Source organism: Rhea americana, unplaced genomic scaffold, assembly GCF_003343005.1.
Source record: "Rhea americana isolate MKP2758 unplaced genomic scaffold, rheAme1 scaffold_143, whole genome shotgun sequence".
Classification (NCBI taxonomy): Eukaryota; Metazoa; Chordata; class Aves; order Rheiformes; family Rheidae; genus Rhea; species Rhea americana.
The window spans coordinates 1147767-1171884 of NW_028185517.1; the positions used below are offsets into that span (position 1 = coordinate 1147767).

General features: G+C 45.3%; 1 protein-coding gene across 1 annotated transcript in view; it reads left to right on the forward strand.

Annotated features, from left to right (window-relative positions):
* Positions 1-24118, forward strand: part of NOC2L (NOC2 like nucleolar associated transcriptional repressor) — a 55739-nt gene that overhangs the window by 11204 nt on the left and 20417 nt on the right. The window contains exons 11-15 of the mRNA XM_085298903.1: positions 809-948; positions 7518-7629; positions 13631-13744; positions 13926-14027; positions 18813-18956. Of these exons, the coding sequence (XP_085155029.1) occupies positions 809-948; positions 7518-7629; positions 13631-13744; positions 13926-14027; positions 18813-18956 (612 nt within the window). The remainder of the gene's footprint in view (positions 1-808; positions 949-7517; positions 7630-13630; positions 13745-13925; positions 14028-18812; positions 18957-24118) is intronic.

The following is a 24118-nucleotide window of genomic DNA, read 5'->3' on the forward strand; positions in this document are numbered from 1 at the left end:
CAGGAGGAAGGAATGTTGAGTTTTGTAAACTGGTGCTGTGCTGATCATTTGGTGCTTGCTCAGACAGTGAATGCTTGTAGGAAAAATCCTTAAAATAAGCAGTAGGCATTGCCTTTCAAAAGCAGTGGGGTGTGTCCCTCAGCAAGTTAAACCACTGCTCAAGGGTGATTTTGGTTACTACAACTGAGAGAAAGGAAACCTCTAGTGGGAAGGACATAACAACCAAAGGAAACTGAAGCTTACAGGAAATTCATCTAGGGTTTCCACTCTCTGCGTTCGTTCTGCACTGTAGCTTTATTTACRTGCTTGCTTTTTTTTAATTCCTTCCCTCTCTGGTGTGCGTAAGGCAAACTACAAGGCTGTTGTAGAATTACCTTCCAGCTTTGTTGCCTGTGGGAGCCCAGGGAGTGTACCAGTGACTATGGGTAGACAGAAAAGTTGGAGGCTTCCTGATGCTTGGCCGCATCCCACCATCTGCTGTGAGCTGGGTCATTAGACCATCCTTCTCAAATGAGCTGTACTTGTTAAGAAAGGCGGTCTACGTGTTGTTCATTATTTGTTTCAAGGCACTAGCTAGCACCAAATCATAGTATTGACGAAGCTTCGTGCATGCATCTGAACTTGCTGGTTGGTGAGTCAGAGCCACCAGCATCAAAGTCACAGCTAGGATGTTAGCTGTCCCTCTCTGAACACTAGAGCCTGTCCTCCTGGAGAATGCTGAATAAAACTGGAGTCTGGTGAAGAAACCAAAGTGAACTCAAAAGCCTGATTTTCAAGTTTGCATTTGTGTCCCTCTCTTTTTTTGCAGGAGAACTTCCAGTCTGTTTATAACTGGCAGTATATTCACTGCCTGTATTTCTGGTGTCGGGTTCTGAGCACCATCTATCCCAGTGAAGTCATGGAGCCGTTGATTTACCCTTTGACGCAGGTTATCATTGGCTGTATAAAGTAAGTAGGACTTTTTTGTTTTTTTAACTTCTCTTGACAATGCCTCCTCCTCTTCCCTGAGGAACTGGTATGGCAGAACAGTTACCAAGGGATGTTACTGTGCATGATTTGGATTTAACCTTACAGTGTAAGGAGTCAGAGGGAGCTGCTTTTTTGAGATACATTTGATAGAATTTTTCCATTTAGAAACGCACCGTGTGACCATGTTTTCTGAGAGCATTAGGAGATTGTTTCAGAGGAAGCCAGGACCGCTTTGTTTCATTAGCTAAGATCACAGGTTTATGTTTCAGATACTATGTACAAAGGTTTGAATTTGTCACCTGTATGGTTAGCTGGTGAGACAGCTTAGGGGAGAATAACCTATACTGCACCGAACTCTTCATTCTAAGGAATTTCAGTTCCAGCCCTTTCATGGGCTCGTGTATAGAAGAAGGACCATCTGGTTTGTGACCCAGTGTCAAACTGCTGCCGTTTCTGGGGTGGACTCAAAAGTAGCAAAGTGTTGCTGGCTGTGAAAATAGAATATAAACATAGCATGTGAAATGCCTCTTCCTCTACTTTCCAGAATATTTACAATGTTTGTGTGGCCAGGTGGCGTTTCTGGATAACTCATGCACTCATGTTATTGTCTAGTGGAGAGTTGGAGACCCAAAGCAGTACAGCGAATTAACTTCAATGCCTGTTCCAATTCTCCTCTCCTAAAAAAGCATATGGTACTTTATATCTGAAGAACTGTCTCCAGGAACAAAAACCACAGAGGAATCTGTTCCACTGGCTATAGTAGGATCCCATTCTGATAGTGTGTGCAGTGAGATGACCAAGCTGGGAGATGAACATTTAATAGCCGCCAGTAATTGTACATTCTGTGGGAGTGTACAAAGTGGCATGGAAAAATGTACTGACTTCCTTTAGGACCTCCGAAGAGAAGAATCAAGTCCTCATCTCCAACTCTCTAAATAGTTTGATGTTTGTTTTGTTTTCTGTGTATGTGTGTGTACATATTTGTTAGAAGTTGAAAGAGTGGGGTTACATATACTCTTTTTAGTATGTCTCTGCTAAGGATTTCTTGCTTGCTTTCCACCAGTTCCTGTGTTTGCATATGAAACTTCTGTGCTTTGAAACTGCTGTTACTAATGGGCATAAAGGGAATTTCTGAATCTCTGATGATCTCTGAAATCCTGTTAGCTCTGTAACTAGATTCTTGGCTTTAAAACACCACCCGCCTGGTCTTAAACTCCAAATGGTGATGAAGATAAGCAGGTTTAAATGATCTTTAGAGCATGCATACATCCCTTTCCCCATCCCCCATCTGAACAGGCTGCTTCCTACTGCTGTTGCAGAGCTTTAATTGTCCTGCGGACAAGTCTAGGCAGTTTTCCACCTGTCTAGGCAGATAAATCAGCTAACTGGGGCCAAGGAAAGGTGAACTGGGTGAGGCTTGGCAGCAGCAGCAGCAAATAGAATTTGTTAGCATCTGTGATGTACAGGACTGCTTGGCATGAAGTACAATGACCATTTGACAAAGCTTCAAAGGTTTGCAAGCCCAACGGAATGGACTTTAGGGTGGGAAAATTAGAAATAGATGCCCGGACTGGCTTCCTTGCTTAGAAAAGCCAGTGTCTAGGTTATAAAAATGGGGTAGGTAGATTAGCAGATAGGGAGTGAGGAGGGGCACAAAAAGATGAAGTATTCAGCCAGATCTCATCTTTTGTTTTGTCAGTTTTATGTGGCTGTGGCTTCTCCTTATGCAAAGCGGGTCTTCTGAGGCTCTTTGTTAGAAATGAAGGATATGGAGTCYGCAGATCCTCCTTTGTGGCTAAATCATGACTTGCTATCTGGTGAGGAGAGCCACAGTCTTGCAGGACTTTCAGCAAGGCTATTTGGTGCACATTTCTTTCCCCTGGCCCTCCACCCTCTGTAGGGTGATATGTACATGTTTGCAGGATTCTCCTAAGAGCTGTAGGTTATTTATGCTGCACTGTAGACTGCCTGTAGGCATCTTCAGTTAACATTGCTAGCTCAATCAGTGGCTGAATACAACTACTGAATTTTATATGTGTAGGATTGGGACCCCTTGAGGGCAAGGGAGATGGATTGATAAAGTTTGTTCAGCCTACAAGAGGTTTTGGAGGTGGGCTATATTTTGAGTTGTTCACAGAATGGTTGTTGCGGGTCTAAGGGTCCTCTGGAGATTTAAGTCTAATGTTCTTGTTCATTCTTTACACAATGTGTAGCATTTAGATTCTTAGCTGTTACAAGTTGGCATGGCTGTTTTGATAACTATTTTGTATCTGCTGACAGTTTATTCATGGAAAAATGGAGTCCACTTCAAAGACTGTCCTTTCTTTAGCTTTCAGAGACACTGAGTTGAAGGGCAAGGTAGCCAAAAGAGTACATGAGACATCATTGGCCTGAAGAGATGCAAAACCGTTTGTTCAGCTTCCCTCTGGGATTAGATGGTGTGGCTGCAAAGTAAAACCAATGCACTGTGTTAGGGAGAAAGATTCATGTCACCTGTTCTTCAGGATGCTACCCCATATTTCTACAAGGGAAACAGACGGGGCCTTGAGGCAACTAACTAAACCTAAGTTCTGTTGATAGTTGTAGTAGAGGAGTTAGATAGTGACCTGATGAGAAAGAACAGATGGTGAGGGATTGCCATGAATGGCTTTTCCCTTTCGCAGATATCCTTTAACTGAAATACTGAAGGTAATGTTGCTCTACAGGCTTTCTACTCTGGCSCTGGAAGCCTTTGGGAACTTCTGGAACAGGTTGTATTGGAGTATGCAATTTCACCTCAAATACATGCAGCTATTCCTGCTGTCGTGATATGGCTCCATAGGCTTCAGCTGCTTGAGTCTATACGCAGGATCTCTGGTTCCTTACTCGATGATGATCTGTTCTCGGTGTGAGTGGCTGTGCTGACAAAGCTGAAATTAGCACAGATCTGTCTCTGTGCTGTAGTGCCCTGGCGTAGGTATGTCTGTAACGATCGAAGGTACGGAAGAACCCAACTGGTGCCTCTAAACAAGGTGAGAGGGAGAAGAATCCAGCCTGGAAGTCAAGTTTTTTTTACCTAATGTACTATTTTACACATTTCTGGGAGGCCCGTTAGGGATATGCATCTTTTGGGGGTGCTTAGTGTCCAACTTGTGGAAAGGTGGAGTGAATGAGCCGGAGCTCTGGTTCTTTGTGTACTCTGTGGAGCTCAGCTTTGCAAGGTGAGTGYGTGTGATCAGGTCGTAAAGAGGGATGCAGCGGAACCTCTCGATTCAGAACGCTTTCTTTGATTTGTGCTCTTGGTGTGGTTGGCGTAGTGCTCTTGGGAACGTCCTGAGTAATCGCGCTTCGAAGGACTGTCCTTCGCCGGGTGTCTCGTGCGCCGGAAGGTGGCACTTTGCTCCAGGCAAAGGGGCTGCGAGCGCTGGCTGTGCATCTTTKTGCAAGAGGAGATGCGCTCCCAGTGCTACCCTGGCTTGTCGCGTGAGGGAACTGGGGAGAAATTACCATCCGTTACAGGCTTTTTGCTCCAGGCAGGGACAAAGGCAGAATTTGAAATGTGCTTAAATAAGATGAGTAATGGTAGAGGGTTGCCTGCTAAAATCAAAATTAGCTCACTAGTTTTCTTGCTCTCCCTCCTTGCTCTCCAGCATATAAAATGTTTTAAAACCATATTCTTTTTTAAATCACACATTTCARGAATGATCCCCCTGTGTCCAAAAATTGTATACATTCAAGATGTGGTCCCAGGAAGGTGGACCACTAAATGATATAGTGGTAGAACTGATGGTTTCTCAAGGTCACTTTCTAGCCCAGTTCACTCTGGCTTTCGTAATGCTGGACCACTGTGGGRCAGAGGAAAGGAGCCTCACTGCTGAGTTTGCTAATGGAATTACTTTGTGAAAATTAGTGGTGTTGCTCTCGCAAACAGCTGAAAGGATCCAGAGTTGGTTTGACCATTGGGACAGCATTGTAGATATTGCAGAGATACTAGAATACAGAAGGAGATGAAATTCCCTTTCCTTTCTTTGCCTTATGGTTTTCTTGGTCTCCATATTGCATAAGTACCTCAGTTTCATCTGTGTGCTTGTGCGTGTCTGAGTTCATACTTCTGTGCACAGCAGCTCTGTGGAGGCTTCTGCTCCCTGTTATCCCTCTCTTCCCATCACTGGGGGAAATGTTTTTCTGACCTTGTCTGCATGACTTTCTACCTTGCTCCCAGTCCAGACTATAAACAAAGTCCCTCCCTGGCTTATAGTTAGAAGAAGATTTGTGATGCGCCTTAGGTTTTAGTTTCTGGCCTTCTAGCACATACAGGAGAGAAGACAGGTACAGTCTCCTCCCAGAGATGCAAGGAAGGCCCTGATATCCCTGAGCAGCTTCCCTTGGCTGACCTGTCTTGGTGGGGCAGAGGCTGATGTTGAAAAAGCTTTCTTTCTTCTCTCCAGCTAAAGAAAGGTTGTGGCCACCCAGGAGCACAGCAGAAGGAGCTGCAGCTAGTAAAAATAATCCTTGAAAAGCCTTCAGGCTAGTCTGCAGACCATACTGTATACCCTGGCTTCGTGAGAGAAGTAGGGCAGGTGTGCTCCAAAGGACAGAGATTGTAAGACATTAGAGAACACTCTCCTTTGAGATGAGAAGCATGAGCTGTAAGCTCAGGCAAGCCAGTTTGAACCTCCTGGCCGGGCCCTGCCTGGGGTGACTAGGCAGTTAGCCCTCCCTCAGCAGAATCAGGCCTCAGGTACCAGGGTGTTTTGTATTCCCCGTGCATCCCAGCCATTGGGAAGTTAAGCAGATTGTTGCATCGCAGCACACTCTAAAATTAATGGTCTTGGTTTACAGTAAATCTATATGTTTAACAGGTTTATCCCTCGATCAATTAATTCCTGAGGAAGGCTTTCGTCATCTCCAGCGGTGCCAGATCAGGGGTGCAAAGTAGATTTATTTCTATAATGGATCCAATGATAATTATTTCACTATTTGGTGGAGGGAAGAAGAGATGGGGGTGATTTATGGTGCCTAGTCAGACAGTTTTTCTATCCTGGATTGCTCAGCAAGCTCTTTTTCCCTCAGGGGAGGGGGTTTGTTTATCAGACTTGAGGCTGTTCTCTGAGAATTGCATTTTTAAAATCCACCCTCGTTATGTTGGAAGAATCAATGTCTTCAAGARCAGATCATTCATAATGAGAGGTTCTAGAGTGGTATAGTAACGAGAGGCCTGGCATATTTCAGGGGTAGGCATGTGGCAACGGTCTGTGCRTTACCACCTCTGCTGCTGGCTGGCGTGGCACTGGGGGGGCGGACTATCCTGTCTCTGTATTCACCTTACAAGTGGAGTTGGCTGTGCTTCTTTCCGCTTAGACTCTGGGGAGGAAGGTGTTGTCCAAGCCAAAGCAGAGAGCAGTTTGAAGTGTTGGTCAGGGAAAGGCTGGCCTCTTCTGTGCTGGTCACTGGCTCTGCRTGTGTATATATCACCTCTCTGAAGGAGATAGGGGTAGCCCAAATACTCCTCTGGGATGGAGAGGACTGAGTGCATTTGACTTTCTCATTCCCACACTGCCCTTTCTGGCACACTGGACACTGTTGGTCCAGCTCGTTATGCCCGAGTGACTTACCGCACAAAGTCTCACTATTAAGGTCACAGCAGGAACTCTATGGGTATGCAGAGAGTAGGTAGCCTGAAATGAGGCCTCCCTGTAGCCTCCTTGCCCCATGTGCCAGCTGCCCCCCTTTCTCTGCCAAACCTACTGTCTGAAGTGGACACTTTACTGTCTCTTTTCCTCACATACTTACCCATATTGGGATCTGAAAGTGCTGAACACAACAAAACATCATCAGTGATAAGCTTTATTTGCAAAGCTCCACTTCCCCACCTTTATTGTTTTGATTTTATTGCCTTGGTTAGTTCAGTCTACACTTCCCCAAATGCTACTCACCCACAGAGCTTGCTGGTATTCCAGTCAAACTGTCTTTAGATTAGTTTTCCTCAACTTCAAAATCTGTGTAAAGTCTTCTGAAACAATCTAATTATGCCCACCATGTATTATCATGGCAAAGTACATGCTAGTTAGTTACTCAGACTCATATTTTGTAACATGAACTTATTTCCACACCTGAAGCTAAAAAYCATGAAGCCTCATGACCTCACTTGTACCGAAAGACAGGTAATAGGAAAGATACTGTAGGCTTAGAGGACTATTTCAGATGGTAGTCACTTTGGGGCAGTTGTGACTGCTGCTTATTAAAAATCCAGACTCTCCCCCACCAATTCACATGGATGGTAAGCTGTAAGAGGAGCATGTGCAGTTAGAGATCAAGATCAGAGGAGAATGAAGAAGTCTGTACAACTAGCTGCGGAATCTGAAAACCTGGTGTTACACCTTTAATGTATGCAAATTTTGTTTCCCACTGTGGGATAGCTTGAGCAGCTCAGATAGTCTGCTATGCAATGCTAAAGCTGTCTGCGTTTTGTAAAGAGAACAGGAAGGGCTCTGAAGTATCACTGAAGGCTGTAGATTCAGTTTCTTTATCAAGTTTGTCTGATATCCTTTCCTCTGTTTCCTCTCCAGGCTGGTACCCACGACTCGTTTCTACCCCCTGCGAATGCACTGCATCCGTGCACTTACGCTGTTGTCTGAAAACACCCGGACCTTCATCCCAGTCTTACCATTTATCCTGGAGGTTAGTCAGTGCCTATTGATCTAGCAACAGCTGATGCCTGACATCATGCTTGGGAGCAAGAGCTCCCAAGGTTGCATGCTTTGCTCAGCTCTGTTAAAATCCCCGGCAAACACCGTCAGACAGTGTATTGTGTGGTTAGTAAACAGGATTAGCTTTTACTGGTCTGGGAGGCAAGAGTATCTGAGATAGCTAGGTGCAAAAAAGAYATTTCTGGAACTGTCAGCTTCTAGTTCACCTAAATGAAGGTGAAGATCTTGCTGGAAAGAGGATGATGTGCAAGAGAATGCAACTGTTGAAAATAAATAATGTACTGTCCTTAAATAGTCAAGGTTATTTCTCCCTTCACTGTCTCTCCCCTTACAGTCTTGCAGTCTTCATGTTTGCAGTGCTTAGAGTGGGCCTGAAAGGAGCTGGGTGGAGTTTTTCTTTCCTTTTTTTTTTTTTTTTTTTTCTTTTTAATGCATTTCTATTGTTACATGGCCTCAGATAAACACACACCTCTTTGCCCTTCCAGCACGCTATGTTATTTTGCAGCAAGTGGAGGCTGAGGCTTCATACCTTTTAGCATCATGTGTGGACATAGTTTCACATTACAAAATATAAATCTGAGCGTTTGAATTCCTCAAAACACGGAGTGTAGAAACAAAGTAGAATAACTTGAATTTAGAGCTCACCTTTGTCACATCCCTGACTTGTGAGGAAAACTGGAGTTAGAATGCCAGGAGTTTAGCATTAAATCGATTGCATTTTTGTGTCAAGAATGTATTTTAGTAGTTTATATGTAATGAATAGGTGTTTTAATTAGTGGTGAATCATTATGTACTATGGCAGATCAATAGGTGCTGTAGAGCTGTTCCATAGCACTTCCAAACAATGTGCTTATAACCAACTATAACAGAACTCATGTTTGCAGTGTGCACTTAAACAGATGAAGAGTGTAATCATGTGTTAGCATGAGTTTTGACATAACAAGGCCTCACACTTAGTGATGTTAGGTCCTAACCATATTGGTTCTGATACACAGAGCTCTGTTACCTTCCTCTGTCTTACAAGCAAGTGGATGCAGGTACTGGATGACTGATTAAGCAGTATGCAAGCACTGGATGCTTCATGCAAATGCATAACCAGAGCAGCAAAGCCCATACTGGCCAAAAGAATTTAAATACCATATACAGAAGTGAAAAAGTGGCAGCTAAACAAGGTACAGCTCAGCTGCCAGGGCTGCATGGAGGTACTCTGTCAGCCTGCTCTGCCTATAATACAGGCTTTATTAGGACAAATCTTGAGAAAGGTGGTTTAGCTAATGCATTTGGCACCTGGAGTAGGCAAAGGATTTGCTAAAGAAGATTTGGATCCTCAGCTGGTTGTTGTTGTAACTCTCAAGCTGTCATAACTTCATCCTATTAGTGTGCTCATATATTAACAAGAGGGGAAAAAAGTTTCTAACAACTACAGGCAAAGGGAAGTGGAAGGAGAAGACCTTCAAGAGTTAAGAATTCATTTAGCAAAAAGATCCCTGTGAGTGCAACCTGGCAAAATTCAGCCTTTCTTGTGAAAGGCCAATGCCTTGCATCTTCCCTTACAGTGATGCTAGCAGACCATCCAGCTTTCTTACGTATCAGAGTCCCAGCATGTCTTTCCACATAGCTCACTCTAGCCTTGCTGCTGTGAGGTGGTGCAGCCAAATTTCACTAGAGAGCAGTGCTATCACAGGGAGCAGGACGCAAGGAGGAATGTAAAATCTACAGTGGATCAGCATGAGGCTGGGTGTTAGTAGGGGAGGAGTGAGGGAGACCGCTGTAATAAACAGTGTGAGCCAGCCAGGCTCATTCCTGATCAGGTTCTGTTGAAGCAAAGGCTTTTGCGGTTTTATGCTGTTGTAAACGTCCTTCACAAACCACATCCTCTGAATCTGTGGAAGCCAGCAATGTTTATAAATCTTGTTCTGCCTGCCCCACCACTCACCCGCTGCTGCTCCCTGGCCCTGGCCTGTGTGGCTCTGCCTTTGCCTGCTTCCTTCCTCTTGTTCATTCATATATGAAATTCTGCCAACCAGATTTAGTGATAGAAGCATCTCCTTTCCATTTTGTGAGGTAGTGGAACTTGGGGGAAGAGAGATTTCTATGGGTTTTTTTGTTGTTGTTGTTTTTGTTTTGTTTTGTTTTGTTTTTAAATGCTCTGAGAGATAAAGCCTTTTCCCTTCAGAGCCTTCTCCTCCTTTTTGCATCGTGGCCCCTGACACTTTGGCTGTAATGTGTGTATCAAGCCCCAGCCAGATGTTACCGCACCACACGCTGAGCATTCTCCCAGCTTCCGTAAGCCCTCAACCACATCCGATTCTGTTGTAGGTGTTTGTGAGGTGCTACTTGGCTTAGCTTTTCCAGGTGGTGACAACAGAGAGCTGGGAAAGGGTGAATGTGTGCATGTGTGTTGTTCTGTTTGCATATTCTTTCACATTGCTTTAACTTTTATAACGCGAGGTGACTGGGGATGGAGTTGAACTCTCTAATCTCCTACCAGCTGCCAGCATTCTTTTTCTGCGAGGAATCCATCAAATATATTTCCTATGGAGTTTCCAGGAACGTTCCAGGAGCTGCTCTCTTTACCCCTCCATCTCTTCCCACCTCCTTCCTCCTCTGTTACAGATATGTCTTGAATATTCATAGAATTCATAGTATGTCTCACCACAAGTTGTCTTTGGGCAGGAGATGTTACTGCAATGGTGTAGAAGGGACAGCAGGAAGCTTTAGCATATAGAGGGGAAGTGGCCTGCCCAAAGTGCCAAGGAGTCGGTGGCAGTGCTAGCTGGGGAAATCTCCTGATGCCCAGTTCAGTGCTTCAACTATGAGCTCATTTTTACCAGTTCACAAATTCAGCAGTGACTTATTCAATAGACATTTAGTCCCATGTCCGTGTATTTAATCCATTTAGCCCCTGTGTTATGAAATAAAATGAGTTTTAAGCCCACTATCCAAACTATCGTAAGACTGAGGGATCTGGTAAGTTTGTTGGTACTTGGCAGAAGTTAGCTTTGGGGGAGTTTGAAGCCTTCATTACCCAGCATGAGRTGTGCTCCATTTGATATGAAGGAGGAAAGGCTGCCCAGTCAGTGTTGCCACGGTATCTAAGTTTAGTAAAGGAACGTTTCTGGAGCCTGTGACCCTGTTTTTTGTGTGCATTACAGGCTGATTGTACAAAAGGAGGCTCTAGTGCCACTTGTGTTTTTTGGAGAGGGCATAGCCTTTGTATAGCCTCCAAGTAGATTCTGTGAAGCTTTTTGCATTAAGAGATGATCATGTAATTTTGTGTTCCTCTTCCCCTTCTGTGTTGAAGAAATCCAACCCTTGCTACCTCTTCTCTCAGCCCTATCACTGATGTACTTTCAGGAGACAGCATATTGAATGTCTGTCTATGCAATTCCCTTAGGCCCAGGAATTCCCCAAGCCTCTGCTAGTAGAAATGAGCTGGCTCCTGGATGCATACTGACAAGAGCTGATGCTCCCCAGCACTGGCATCCAGTGCTGTCACCTCTTGGACTCCCCCCTTTGTTTTTTGGAGAGGGGGAATGCACAGACAGGTGGGGCAAAGAAAGGAGAAGCCTGCTAAAATTTCCTCTTGCATGGGAGGAGAAGCCTTGGGAAAGAGAGTAAAACAGGCAAACTTTTGTTTATGTATTTTGCTTACCTATGTTGTCCTGTCCTTTCTTCTGTCTGCTAGTGGTTATCACTCAAGGCAGACTGGTGGCTTGTAACTATTTCTGGCCCTCTAGGCCTTCATCTTTGACTTTCCAGCCTGCCATAAGGTCTCTAGCCTTCAGCCTGGCTATTAGCTCATCCCCCCTCTTCTCAGAGCTGGGATGGGAAACATTTTTCCCCCATCCCACAAGCCTTGACAGCCTCCCTAGCACCTCCTGGGAGGGAGGTTTTGAGACCTCTGGTTGCATTTTCCTGCTTGCCTAGTGGTGTGTGGGGATCCCACAGAGCCTAACGCCATTTGTTTTAATGCATTTGGCCTTTGGGATCAATACTCCTGTTTTGACCAAAGAAATAACTGTGCATAACGAGGTTTATAGCATCAATTCCCTAGGCTAGCTAGGGCTCTTTGTTTTCACAAGCCGCCAAGCTCGTCCCCTCCCTTCCAGATAACCTGGGCTGATGAATAAAATGCAAAAAAATCAATAGTCGTCTCTGTGCTTTTTCTRGCCTGGAGGCATCCGTGTGACCTGAAAGACCTTCTTTGCCCCCACCTCACCCTCTAGCAATCAGTGTGCTGCATTCCCATGTTGTTGGGCTGTTTGGGGTCTGCTGTCAAAGATATTGGTGTTGCACAGAGCGAATGGAAAACGTTTCCTATACAGGATTGAGCTGTAAATGGGTTGGAGATTCTAGAGGCTGAGTATGTTTAAGTTAGGGGGAGGAACTCTCCTTGGGCTGCTCAGAAACACGGGCAGCTCAGAACGATGGGCAGCTTCTTGGGCTGCTCAAAAACATGGGTAGATGGGGTATGTTTTTGTCGACCCTCTTCCACCCCCAAAGGCTGTCATTTTCTATGCAAATAATTGCCATGAGTTTGGGATTTTTTTTTTAAATGAGATCCCATTGCTACTGAACGCCTCCCTTGATTGCCACTTGTCTCTGGGAATCTGCCCTGTGCCAAGTGATATTTGCAGTTCTCTATCATYTTAGTCCTGTGTTGTACCCCTGCCAGACTGGAAAAGGACACGTTTGTACTGCTGCTCACTCCAGAAGCTTTCTGCTCTGTCACATGGCTCCAGGCAACAGAGAAGCAAAGCATACAAGGCTATTGGTACCGTGTACCCTGCAAGATGTCTGCCTAGGGCCACAGAGACCTGAGACAGATTCTAGCAGTAGCTGATTTCAGCTGAAGTTAACTTTTCTTCGTGCTGAGTGCAGCCTTTCTAGGAAGTGAATGAAAGTTCTCAATGATTCATGCTATTCTTCACCCAGTCAAGCTAGGAAATTCCTCACAGAAGGGAAGGAGTAGGGGAAAGGCTTTCAAAGTTTTTTTTGCCTTGATTACAATGTATAAAGTTTTAAGGAAGTAATGGCACTTCTTAATTAAAACCAATCTTGGGATKTCACCCTGGAGAGTCAGCCACGTGCCTGTATACAATCCTGCTTTTTCTTTTTTTTTAATTTCAGAAATACTACTCTCCCCATTGTTACCTTTAAACAAGCTCTAGAAAAACATGAAAGCAAAACTGCAGGTCTGCCATTTGGCATTATATACCAGCCTATTGGGTATCCAGCTGCACCCCATAGCTTGTATGTGCCTGATGTTCATTTTGATGAGCAGTGTGCGTGACCTCTTGTCAGACTCCAGGAAGGGGCCAATTTTTCCCTTGTTCCTTGCTATAAAATGAATTGTGTCCATGGAGATTAATATGTGCTTATTCAAAGGCTGCTCAGGTGTAGTTGATACAAGGGACTCCAGGGGGAAGTGTGTTTGAATAGAAACCTTGCTTGGCAAGAGGTGTTTGTGAAAAAGACTTACTAGTCTCTGCTGCCTAGGAGAATTCAGGCAGTTCTTTCAGTGACAGTGAAAAGATGATGGATTTAATGTAAGCAACGCTTGGTCTTGCCATGGAAAGCAACTCATCTTAAGAGACATCTCCAGAATACACTCAAACTTGTAGTACAGTCTTTCTGATTGTTAGAAGTGTGGGTCTGCTGAGGAACAAATTTCAGTTTCTTGTGCTGTTGATTTATGCTGTTTTTTTTTCTTTTGCCTCACGCTTCTATAGCATCTTTCACCCTCAGATCTCTAAAGCTTCAAGTGTGCTTTTTTTGACTCCTTTACTGTCCCTTGATAGGGCATTAAAAAAGGCTGTGGAATAGCGATCAGAACAGGCAAGCAGGAATCAGGGTTTCCAGGTTCTCCTCTTAGCTTTGCTACCAACTGCATGGTCTTTGGTGAGTCACTTAGCATCTGTTCTGTTTTGTGGTGTGATCATCTTTAGGCTCACTTTCTTTTGTTGCAGATTTTCCAGCAAGTGGATTTCAACAAGAAGCCAGGACGTATGAGTGCTAAGCCTATAAACTTTGCAGTAATCTTGAAGCTGTCTAATGCCAACCTGCAGGAGAAGGCCTTCCGAGTAAGTGAAATCCTAGCTACCACCAGTGCACACCCTCAGAAGTGCAGCTTCTCCATGAACAACAGGGTTACACTAGTGATGGTTTTTGTGATTCTGTTCCATAGAGTTGGAGACTCATTTCCCAACCTGGCAGGTGAAAGATTTAATTGTGGATATTTCTGTTTCTGCTTCCCCTACTCAGGATGGACTCATTGAACAGCTTTACGACCTGATACTTGAATATCTCCATTGCCAAGCGTACAGCATTGGATTCCCAGAATTGGTTCTCCCTACTGTCATTCAGGTAATGTGTAAGACATCTCCTGGGCAGGCCATAGATGTGGGCAGAGTGGGATAAGGCCACTTAATTTGACGGTGAACTCTAGATGGTCCTTACAGCGTGAGCAAAGGCCCATCTGCCTTTTCCTAACCATTTTTGTCTTTGCATTTGGGGTATTGGGGGGGAGGGGTGCAGAGGGATCACACCTGATAGAGGATGAAGCGTCTGTAGAGTTAGCTACTCTCTTGGGAGGCAAAGTGGGACAAAGGGCTGCTTAGCTGCAACGGAGATGCATTTGTGACTAGTGAATGTGGATGTGCTCTTGGCAATTTAGAATTGTCCAAATCGTTGCCTTGTCTCCAAGTAGTACCTGTGCTTTTTCTTACCTTATGGTCTTTCTCGCATGGTCTCCACAAGATGGCAATCTTCCCTGCCTTCACAGTATCTCCATCAACTGGAGCGCTTTCCCTAAGTCCGTGCACACCAAAAAGCAGAGTTCCTGTKTCTGTCCTTTCTCCTCACTGCACCTAACAGCTGTGCTGTGAAGTACATACACAGTACACACAGAAGTACCCTTTYCCTCTCCCCTGGCATTCCTTTGTGCAGGGTTATCTTCCTAGCTGCTGTCATGTTTGCATACTTCATTGTACACGACAACACTGTCTAAGAGTCAATGCTGTACGTCTGGGTGTATAGTATGTTATCTTTTCCTAACATCTTGTTAGCTGGTGCCTTTAGTTTTGAATATGTGTGACCTCTGTTTTGAGCAGTGAAGATTGCTCAGTGCAAACATGTTGGAACTTGTACCCTTCTTTCCTCCCAGTGGTCTCTATTTTTAACTCATGAGTGGCAGCTGTCATACAAGCTTGGCAAAGTGTTGCTGCTGTATCCTGCTTAGGCACACGCACCCCTGCTTTGCTTTGGTGCCATTAGCCCATGTGTCTGCATACCTTGTTGCTAGGATGCCTCTGGTTGACATGGGAGCAATGTCTTGGTTGGGGCTCACAGGCTGCTTGGGAGGAAAATCTGCTTGTTCCTGCCTACTGTTGTAGGCTGGCATCTGTCAGGCGTATGATTCTTGGCCAGGTCCCTGCAGCCTGGCACAGGCGATTGCCTAGCTGGCACGAGGCTGCCTTGGCTAATGTGAGCTGACAGGCACTTTCTGTGCTAGGCGAGCGGCTCCTGTGCTTGCTCTCGTTCTGCGTGCTTCTCACTTATCGGTGGTGAACAAAGCCTTTTGCTCTCAGCCAGCAGCTGTTGAGAGCATCGAAGCTGTCRGAGCCAATGTTCTAGCTGGAATGAAACACGTCTAACGGCCCTCTGGCACCAAGTTCCCTGTGGCTTCCAAACACACCCTGGGACCAGCCTATATTTCTGCAGACAATTAATGCTATCAGGTTGCTATTTGGCTGCCACTAACCACAGTCTCATGGTGTCTGCTGGGCCCGGGTGCTGAGGTTAGCTTCCCAAAATCTCAAAGTCTTCGGGAAAGTGTAGGGGGGAAGGCTTTTCCTCTGGAACAGTTCCAGTTAACTATAAAAATCCATCTGTCCTGATTCTTCCCTTCCCGATGAGCTCACGCTTCTCAGTGCCTGTTGTAAGGACTGGATTCCAGCTGGCGAGGGAAACGTTCCTCATCTTCTGGTCAGCGGCTTTGGGAGAAGCTAGGCTAAACTGACTTCAAACTGAACTTTAAAACCTCCTTGCCTGGAAGGCAGGAAGCACCAGGGCAGATCAAAGGAAAGCAGAGCCAGTAGGAGAGGGAGACGGTTCAAAGGCTTCTGTTCTGCTCAGCCGTCTGGGCCGACCCCTGGGCAGCAACTGCCTCCACAGGCTGCTAAAGAGCTCAGAGTGCAGAACCCATGTGTCTGGATGCTTAGAGGAGACTGCCTTTTCCCTCTCCCAAGTCCTAATTGGCATCACAGAGCAGAGGTGGAAGGTTAAAGGGGAAAACTTGGCAAGCATAGATAAGGGATAGGTACTGCTGGATATAGGTAGGGGGTGGCATGATTTAGGCGTGGACCACAGCTAGGCAGAAGGGCAGGAGGTGCTGGTGGCCAGCAGCCACTCCTGCTGCTGGTCTCTTTCTGTTCTGAGTTGAATAGTCCCACTGCTTTTTGTGAGTGGAGGATTGGGGTTGATTTAGGTTCCCTGGAACACACAAGCCCAGCTGCTTCAGATCATTTATAGCTCCCTGCATCATTTACAGTAATAGGAGCTGGGCTTTTGCTGTGGTCTCTCCTGGTATAAACCATTGGTGTTTAAGGCTGGCAGGTCAACAGATTCGATCCCACTAATCGCAGAGCTGCTTCACTAGGAACTAACTCTGGATGTTAAGTGCACACGTGCACACACACACACACACCTTCTGATTGCTTTTATTCTGGAAAGGTATGGTTGTAGTGTTTGGCAGAGTGGAGAAACACGCACACAAATTCCCTTTCTCTTATCTATCTTCTTTTGGCTTCTTGGTTGTTCCTAGCCTCTTAACACAGGCCTGAAATCTCATTACCTCTTGTTAATATCTGTGGGGTAGATAGCAGGAGGACTGTGAGAGATTGCAGAGAGGAAGGAGGGGGAAGAAAGAGATGAAGCATACGGCTATGAGAGTGAACACACAGCACCAAACTGCACAGATAGAGCCTGAGATTTTGCAGGATTTCTGGTGACACTTCTGCAATGAAAGAAAAATGATAATGTATGTGGTAGCGGATGAAATGGATCTGGGGCTGCAGCTGTGGGGATCAAGCAAGATAAATTGAATGACAAATGCATCCCCCAGTGGAAATAAATATGCAGCACCTATAAAAAAATAAATATTTTAGAAAGGGGGAGGGATGAGGATGGGACAGATTTGACTAGCAGAAGAGTAGTTTTGCTGATTGCTTCTTTTTACTTGCTGATAGGCTACTTGCTTTGTGAAATAGAGGGAAATTGTTTATTTTATCTCAGTTTTTCTGAGTTGGGTGAATGATGGTGGCTGGAGCTATCCTGGGGATAAAGGACGGGGAGAAGCCCCTGCTGCTAGGTAATGGGAGACRTTCTCCGTATATGTAGCAAGCAGCAGATCTCACAGCAGTATACCCACCAGGAGATCAGTGCCCTGACAGAGAGAGGCCAGCTGTGACTGCCACCTCTTGATTAACATTTAATACCTCTCCACTTGATGTGTAAGATCAAGGCAACATGTAGGCCTGACAGGAGGGAGACATCCTCTTCCTTACCCCAACTTCCTCTTCTGAGGTGGAACTTTTAAAGTTATAAGGAGGGAAGACAGTACTGAAWCTGCTGTCTAGAAAAACATTATCTGTATTGTGATAGTATCAGCAGGTCCCAGCTGAGGTAAAGGCTCCATTGTGGTTAACCGTTTTCTTTTGCCCTGGTAGGTTTATTTCTCTAAAGCAAATGCCAGTGTAGTGTGTACATGGATGCAGCAAAGAGTCTGGCCAGCAGAAGTTGGAGAGCTTTCCTGAAAGTTTCTGAGGCCTATGAAAACTGTTAGTAGAGAATGAACTGGAATTCAAGCCATAGGTCAACCTGTACACTCCCATCTCTCTTCTAGTCAACAAGATTATGTACTGCTGCCTCAGCTTTTGGGTTGGAAGTGTCAGAGCAGTGCAGTGGTGTTGGAGGGTAGTTTGCATTGGGAGAGGAGATCTTTTTTAGTAGGAAGTGGAGGAGAGATTTACTTGAGGACAAGGCTATTGAGATTAAAAAATTTTTTGCTCTACTTGCAATAAAATAACCTAATTGTCTGAGAGAAGTGAAGTGTTTCCTGCTTAGAGACATGGCAGGGRCAGATCTCTGTGAGTAGGATGGCCCTTACCCTGTCAGGCAATAGTAGGGTTTGTGGTTTCCTGGCAGACTGACTCTTACCCTGAGGGTTTCATGTAGGCCTTGGGTGTAAAAGAAAGAATTATCTAGGCACATGTTGTGCAAGTTGTCCACAGATGAAAGTTATTTTGCAGATTTTTGTGTGGTGGGTGTGTGGGTTTGTGCTCCTGAAAAATTAGAGTTGCTGGTTGGAATTGGGGTTGGCATGGTCAGACATTAAGCAAACTTCACCCCATATGACTCTACAGATACTATCTGTCCTGACCCACAGCTCTGCTGCTGTAACAGCCCCAATCTCTCCTACAGAGCTTTACCAAAGACCCTTAGTTCCAGTCCACAGACTCCCCCACTCTGTGCCAGTCTCGGCCTCTTCTCAATCTCTGCTTCAGTCCCAGCCTTCAGTGTCAATGCACAGCCTCATCTCTTTGGTATTCCCACCTCAATATCTGCCAACTTTATATAATTTTAACCCTTAGACACCTTTTCCCATTGTAATTTTGGCTTTCCTTTGCTTTTGGCTGTCTAGCATCTACAGATATCCACTGGCATTCCTGATCTCAATGTATCCATTCCGTAGTCCATCACTGGTATTTGAAATACAATGGCAGCTAGCAGCTGAGGCCCTGAAGAACATATATTTTTTTCCTGGTGGCTGCTTGGACTCCACCGAGAGATATCCTTTCGGAAAGAAGTACACTTAAATCGGTTGAAAAAGCTGTTTTTAAGTAAGGCTGCTGAGCTGTACTGCATACAAACATCTGGTTTGTCATTGTATCTGTTTGCATCCTTTCAGCCCAGGGTGGCAGGACCCTATGGTTGAATATGGGTGATACGTTGGACTATAGAATGAATTGAAGGAAAAAKGTTCCCTATGCTGCCTGTCACTGGTGATGGGAGCTGGTTTTTTGTTGGTGGGATCTGTTTATGGAGACTGTTACATTGCTTTCATTCTTCTTCTTCTTTTCCCTCTCCTAGCTAAAATCTTTCCTGAAGGAATGCAAGATTGCCAACTACTGCAAACCTATCCGGCAGCTCCTGGAGAAACTGCAGGAAAATTCTGCCTACATCGCCAGCAGGCGTCAGAAAGCTACCTTTGGCGTGGCCAGCAGGGAGTCTGTGGTGAGCCTGCTACTTCAATTTGGGCTTCCTGGAAAGACAGTCAGGCTCCAGCTGTTGGGGCTGAGTGAGTGGTGGAGGGAGGAGGGACGAGATCATGGAAACGGGAGTGTGTGAGGTGGGGTGGATGTTCATAAACAACTGAGCTTGGCAAGGCTCTGATGCTGTAGTGGCAACGCTCTGCAGCCAAGAGCCTCATGGAAAACAGTACATAAATTATACCCTTCTAGTACTTATAACACACATATATGTACGGTTGTGCCTTGCTTTGTTGGGGCATCCTTTGTTGAGAAATTTGCCTTTCTTCATCCCACTTCTGATGTATAAATGCCAGTTCATGCCTAAGATGTTGGGGGGGGGGGTTTCCTCTTCTGCAAGAGTGTTTCTTCCTAGTCTGTGGAGACCAGTCTCCAGCAGTGTAGAACCAAGACATCAGCTGACTGATACATGGCAGTTCAGGATCCTGAGATGAACCTTAGCTCACAATCTTTCCCCCTTTTTCTGGGCTCTTGTGGAGATAGAACTGGAGAACTGGGAAAGTTATGAGCCATAAGAACAGCAATCAGGCACCATGGGCACTATATCTGCTTCTCAAGAAAGATGTTCGTATATTCTTCTGTCTACAGTCCAAGCTATCCAGCCTGCTGAGAAGTAGCTGAATGCATCTGACACATAGAAAAGCTGCAATGGTTTGGGGTGGCTCATGTGGTCTGTGGAATTGTTTGAGCTTGGTCTCAGAACAGTTCCATCTTAGTAATGAGGTGAAGAAAAGTGACTGCGGTGGTGATGGAGGCCCACCGCTACCTTAGAGAATCAAGTGTAGCGCGGGCAGAAAACAGTATGTTAGAGGATGTATTGGCTAATAGTTAGTCCCTGTTGTAGTCAGCTGGCCAAGAGATGATGTCTTTCTGAAAAAAATGGAGTTGGTCAGAGTATTACCGTGGATGGGTGCGAGYTGGGTATAGTTGAACAAGGCTGAAATGTCTGAAGTAACCCACCATAAAAGGGTGGTTACCATGGAACAGAGTTGAGCTGCCCTTTAAGGCATGCTAAGATGTAATGGTCTTCAGAGTCTTCTGATAAGGAAGTTGCTGCTGCCATTCAGATTTAGGCACTGGAAGCTGGACAGTGGCATGGCTGCTTGTTTAGGCYGTGTTAAGTAGTGACCTTGTGTTAAAAGGCTCCAGAAGTAGCCATTTGATTCTGTTGTGCCATTCTCTATAGGCCTGTAGTAGAAGGGCAACCCTCTCTTGCTATTTTCTTTGTCTCCAGTTCTGAGATTTGAAAATAGTGTATCTTCAGGGATTAAAGTCCCTCCTGTTGGGGCTTGATAATCGTACCTGTTTTGCARTTGTCTGTGAAATGCACGATAGATGAGGGTGGGGAGGGGGAATATACTCCTGCAGCAGTATTTTCTTGTCTTATATGGCATTGGTTCCTCAGCCTGGTTAGAAAGTTGGTTAGCCTGTGCACAGGAGGAGATGCTGCCTTTCTCTTCGTTTTTCCTACTCTAGAGTCTGCCTGCTCCAAGCTAGGCTGTYATTGAGATGGGGTAAAATATTGTCAGGAGATTCCATTATATGTTTTTGAAACTTTTTTATTTTGCTTTGCTCCATCCTTCTACTGGACCGTGTTGACTTGCTAAACTGAGATATTTGAAATCTAGGCCCTATATTAATGAAGCCAGAAGGAAGTCTTGTTAATGAAGCTTTATTTGTCTTATCTTTAGGATGGGTAGCTTTTTGTTTATGCAGCATGGCAACCTTTGCATCTCCGATAGATGAACTTTGTGTGTGTAAGCATAAGTAGTGGCRTAAGTTCTGGCTCTTCCATTTCTGGCGGAAGAGAGGTGAAAATATCTGTCTGCAAGTTAGTTGCTGGGGTCAAAGTGATCTCTGTGTGGCCATATACTGTCCTTGAAAAGTCTGGAGTTCTCCATCAGTGAAAGCTCCACCTGTTAGCATGGAGATGGGCATGGAGGAGGAGCTGCAGTGCAGACTCGCTTACCTACAGACATTCAGTGACCAGGACTACAGGAGAATTATCTTTTGAAATCCTGACATACCAATGCCAAGTCACAGCAGTGTTGTGTGATTAAGGGGCTGATGGAACTATTTTTGAAGTGACTAAGTAGTATCTGGTTTTGTAAATGCTATTCTGGATTGGACTATTTTGCCGTAAGAATTACGTTTCCTGTCCAGACTGAAGTGGTTAGGACTTTGTTGTTTTCTGTTTTTTTATGGACAATGCTGTGACTACCCACCCACTCTGCAGAGGKATAGATATCAGCCTCCAGGGCTCTCCATGAAATGATGAGCAGGGAAAGATGTTTGTCTAAATAAAAAAGGGTTTCCAGCAGTTCTAACACCATCTGCATTTTCCCAGTAACTCTGGCTGCAGCCCCTTTTACGAGAACTAGATGATTATTTTAACATCTTACTGCCGGTATGGCTCCTTGTTGACACTGGTGCACCTGCTTCCCCAGGAACATCTGTACTTGGGTGACTGAGTAGCATGAGTCTGTCAGGGTTGGCTCTGGGGGGGCCGCAGCAGGTAGCTTGCCCTGGGTGAGGGAGCCAGGCACCAGTGTGCCAAGCATGCTCTGCTCTTTGAGGGGATGTGGCAACATCCAGTAGGTATCCAGTGACGATGCCTAGATTTCCAGGGCGGTCTGTGTTTCTGGCACTGTGTTGTTGCCCTTTGAGAGAAGAGAGGCCTTTCTCTTCCTTTGGTTGATGGGATATTACTGTTCCTGAGAGCAGAGGGAACAGCCCACTCTGTAGTTCGGTGGGGTAGAAGGGACGTGGTTGCGTATCTTTTGGGCCCAGGGAGCAGGTTTTGTCAACAGYGGCCATGTATTTTCCCACACTCCTTTGCAAACAGGTGGCACACATTCCCAAGAAGGGCCAAAGYTCTCACAAACGCTGCACTTCCAGAGTGATTTTGAGTGCCCCTAGAAGCCTGGATTGAGTTTGCCAGGCTATCTCACAAGATTTGTGGGGCATTGGCCCTTCTCATCAGCAAACTCTGCCAGAAAAGGGAAGGGAAGAGGGAGAGCRAGAGGAGAGGAAGAAAAGAGGCCAAAAGTATTTGCATGACCCCCTTGCCAGCAAAAGCAATTGAAAGAAAATGCTCTCTGATATTCACATCCATGCATTTGTGCCAGCCCCCCTGTAGGAAGCAGAGCCCAAATTCTGAGCTAATCCTTCGATGCAGTACCCTGAAATCCAGCTTTCAGGGGAGAAAATGGGTTTAAATCAAGAGAACAGCRGTTTTGAATGTGATCAGTTCTGCAGTCCTGAGTAATGGGGTGTTTTAGAAACTCTGTATTTCATCAAAGGGTCTATATTGTATATTTTTAAAGACGAAATAGCCTGGAGATTGAACCTAGTGCTACAGGGAGCATGGGGGTGCAATGTTATACTTAATTTGTAGGGACTGTGGAGGGATCCCTTTCTGCATCCTAGGAATGTCCTGTGGAGGGGTAACCATACCACATGTTTGYGTGTCTGGCTGTTTCCATCTTCATGTAAGGCTGAGAACTTTGTTACACTTCCCTTTTGTAAAAARCAAGTTAGTATTTGAGAGGGAGTGTTTTTCTGAGAGTATGATGCTAATGGATTTACTATGTAAATTAAGGTCTCCCTGAGGGGAGCCAAGAAGAGTGGAATGTGCAGCTGAAGTTTAATCCAGGAGCACAATGTGCAACTCTGCCTATAGGTTCCTTAGCACTAGCACTCCCCTGGTTCAGCAGGGGAGAGTGCAGGGAAGGAAAGTAGTGCATGCAGACATGCWGCATGCACTGAGCTTGCATTACAGCCCTGTGACTCCCAGGCCCCAAAAAGTGGTAACAGAAAGAGAATCGCGGATGGTTAAAGTGTGTATGAAGGCATTCACACWCTCAAAAATCCCACTGAGGTGTTCTAATTGAGAAGACAGGAGTGTTTTTTAATGATCTTCTCTTTTTTTTTTTATCTGTGATTCCAGCACACTTTAAAGCTGAAAGAACTAGATTGAACTATATGAAGAACTATATATAACAAATAGACTTTTGCCCTCCATAAGAAAAGTCTTTCTCGGAATCTGGCCACACCACGCAGCATCAACAAATTGATTGATTACAACTGGCCGCCTGGTATGAGCCTGATCTATACGTGGGGTGACTTTGCACTCCTCAGGAATTGCTCCTCTTGCCATGGCAGTGGATCAGATCAGTGGTGGAGCAGACAGTGAAGCTGAGCTGTCTGCTGGCTGGCGTCTCCACTGACGAGTGCTGCTGGAGTCAGTGGTACTTCAGCTATGCTTTCAGTCAGCCTGCCAGGGAGGAGACAGGAGAGCAGACGCAGGCTGCAGCCGTGCAGACATGGAGTTGTGTTACAAACAGTCCCTTGGGGGTTTTGAGTATGGGGCCTGTGATTACCAGAAAGGGCCTGTTTGGCTTGATGCAGTATTGATAGCGCCTGTTTGAGGATGCATAAATAGATTCCTTGCCATTATAGTGCGGGTGACACAAGATCGTCTCTGCTTCCCTCCCAGTGATGGGCCAAAGCAGGAGCTGATGTAAACTAATGTATTTCACCTCGCAGYCTTCACTGAGTACTTGATTATTTGTAAAAGCTAGGGATCTGCCCTGCTATCTGTGGCAGAGAGTTGCTCTCTCTATCATATTATTCATACACTGCTCCCTAAACAAACTTTTCCCCGCACCTTGGCTTATAGCCTGCAGCAAGAGCTCTCTAGAGGCAGAGTTGATTTAGGGTCTGTTGAAGAGTATTATTTAAGCTGCTGCTGTCGTTTTTGCTGTGTGGATGACTTGGTCCTTCTTTATCCTCACCCAAACACCCAGCTGCCCAAACAGGAGCATTGTGTATGCACAGCAGTCCACACAGAATTGTGTATTTGTTCCCAGTACTGGATTCTGGATACTCTTTCTGGATCTGTTGGGACATCTGAGTGGATCTGTGCTAACCTCTGTTCTTGTTGCTTGTTCCTTCCTCCTTTGCTTGCTTTTTCAATTTCTACTCATATGTCCTATCCCTTTGCTTGCGTTAGATTGACTTTTCACTGTGGGCTAATGCAAAGCCTCTGAGCRCTTTGGTAATCTAGGCAACAGATACTGTTCTCTGTGAATTTTAAGTTAAAGGAATACTGCCAGGTTAAAAGAA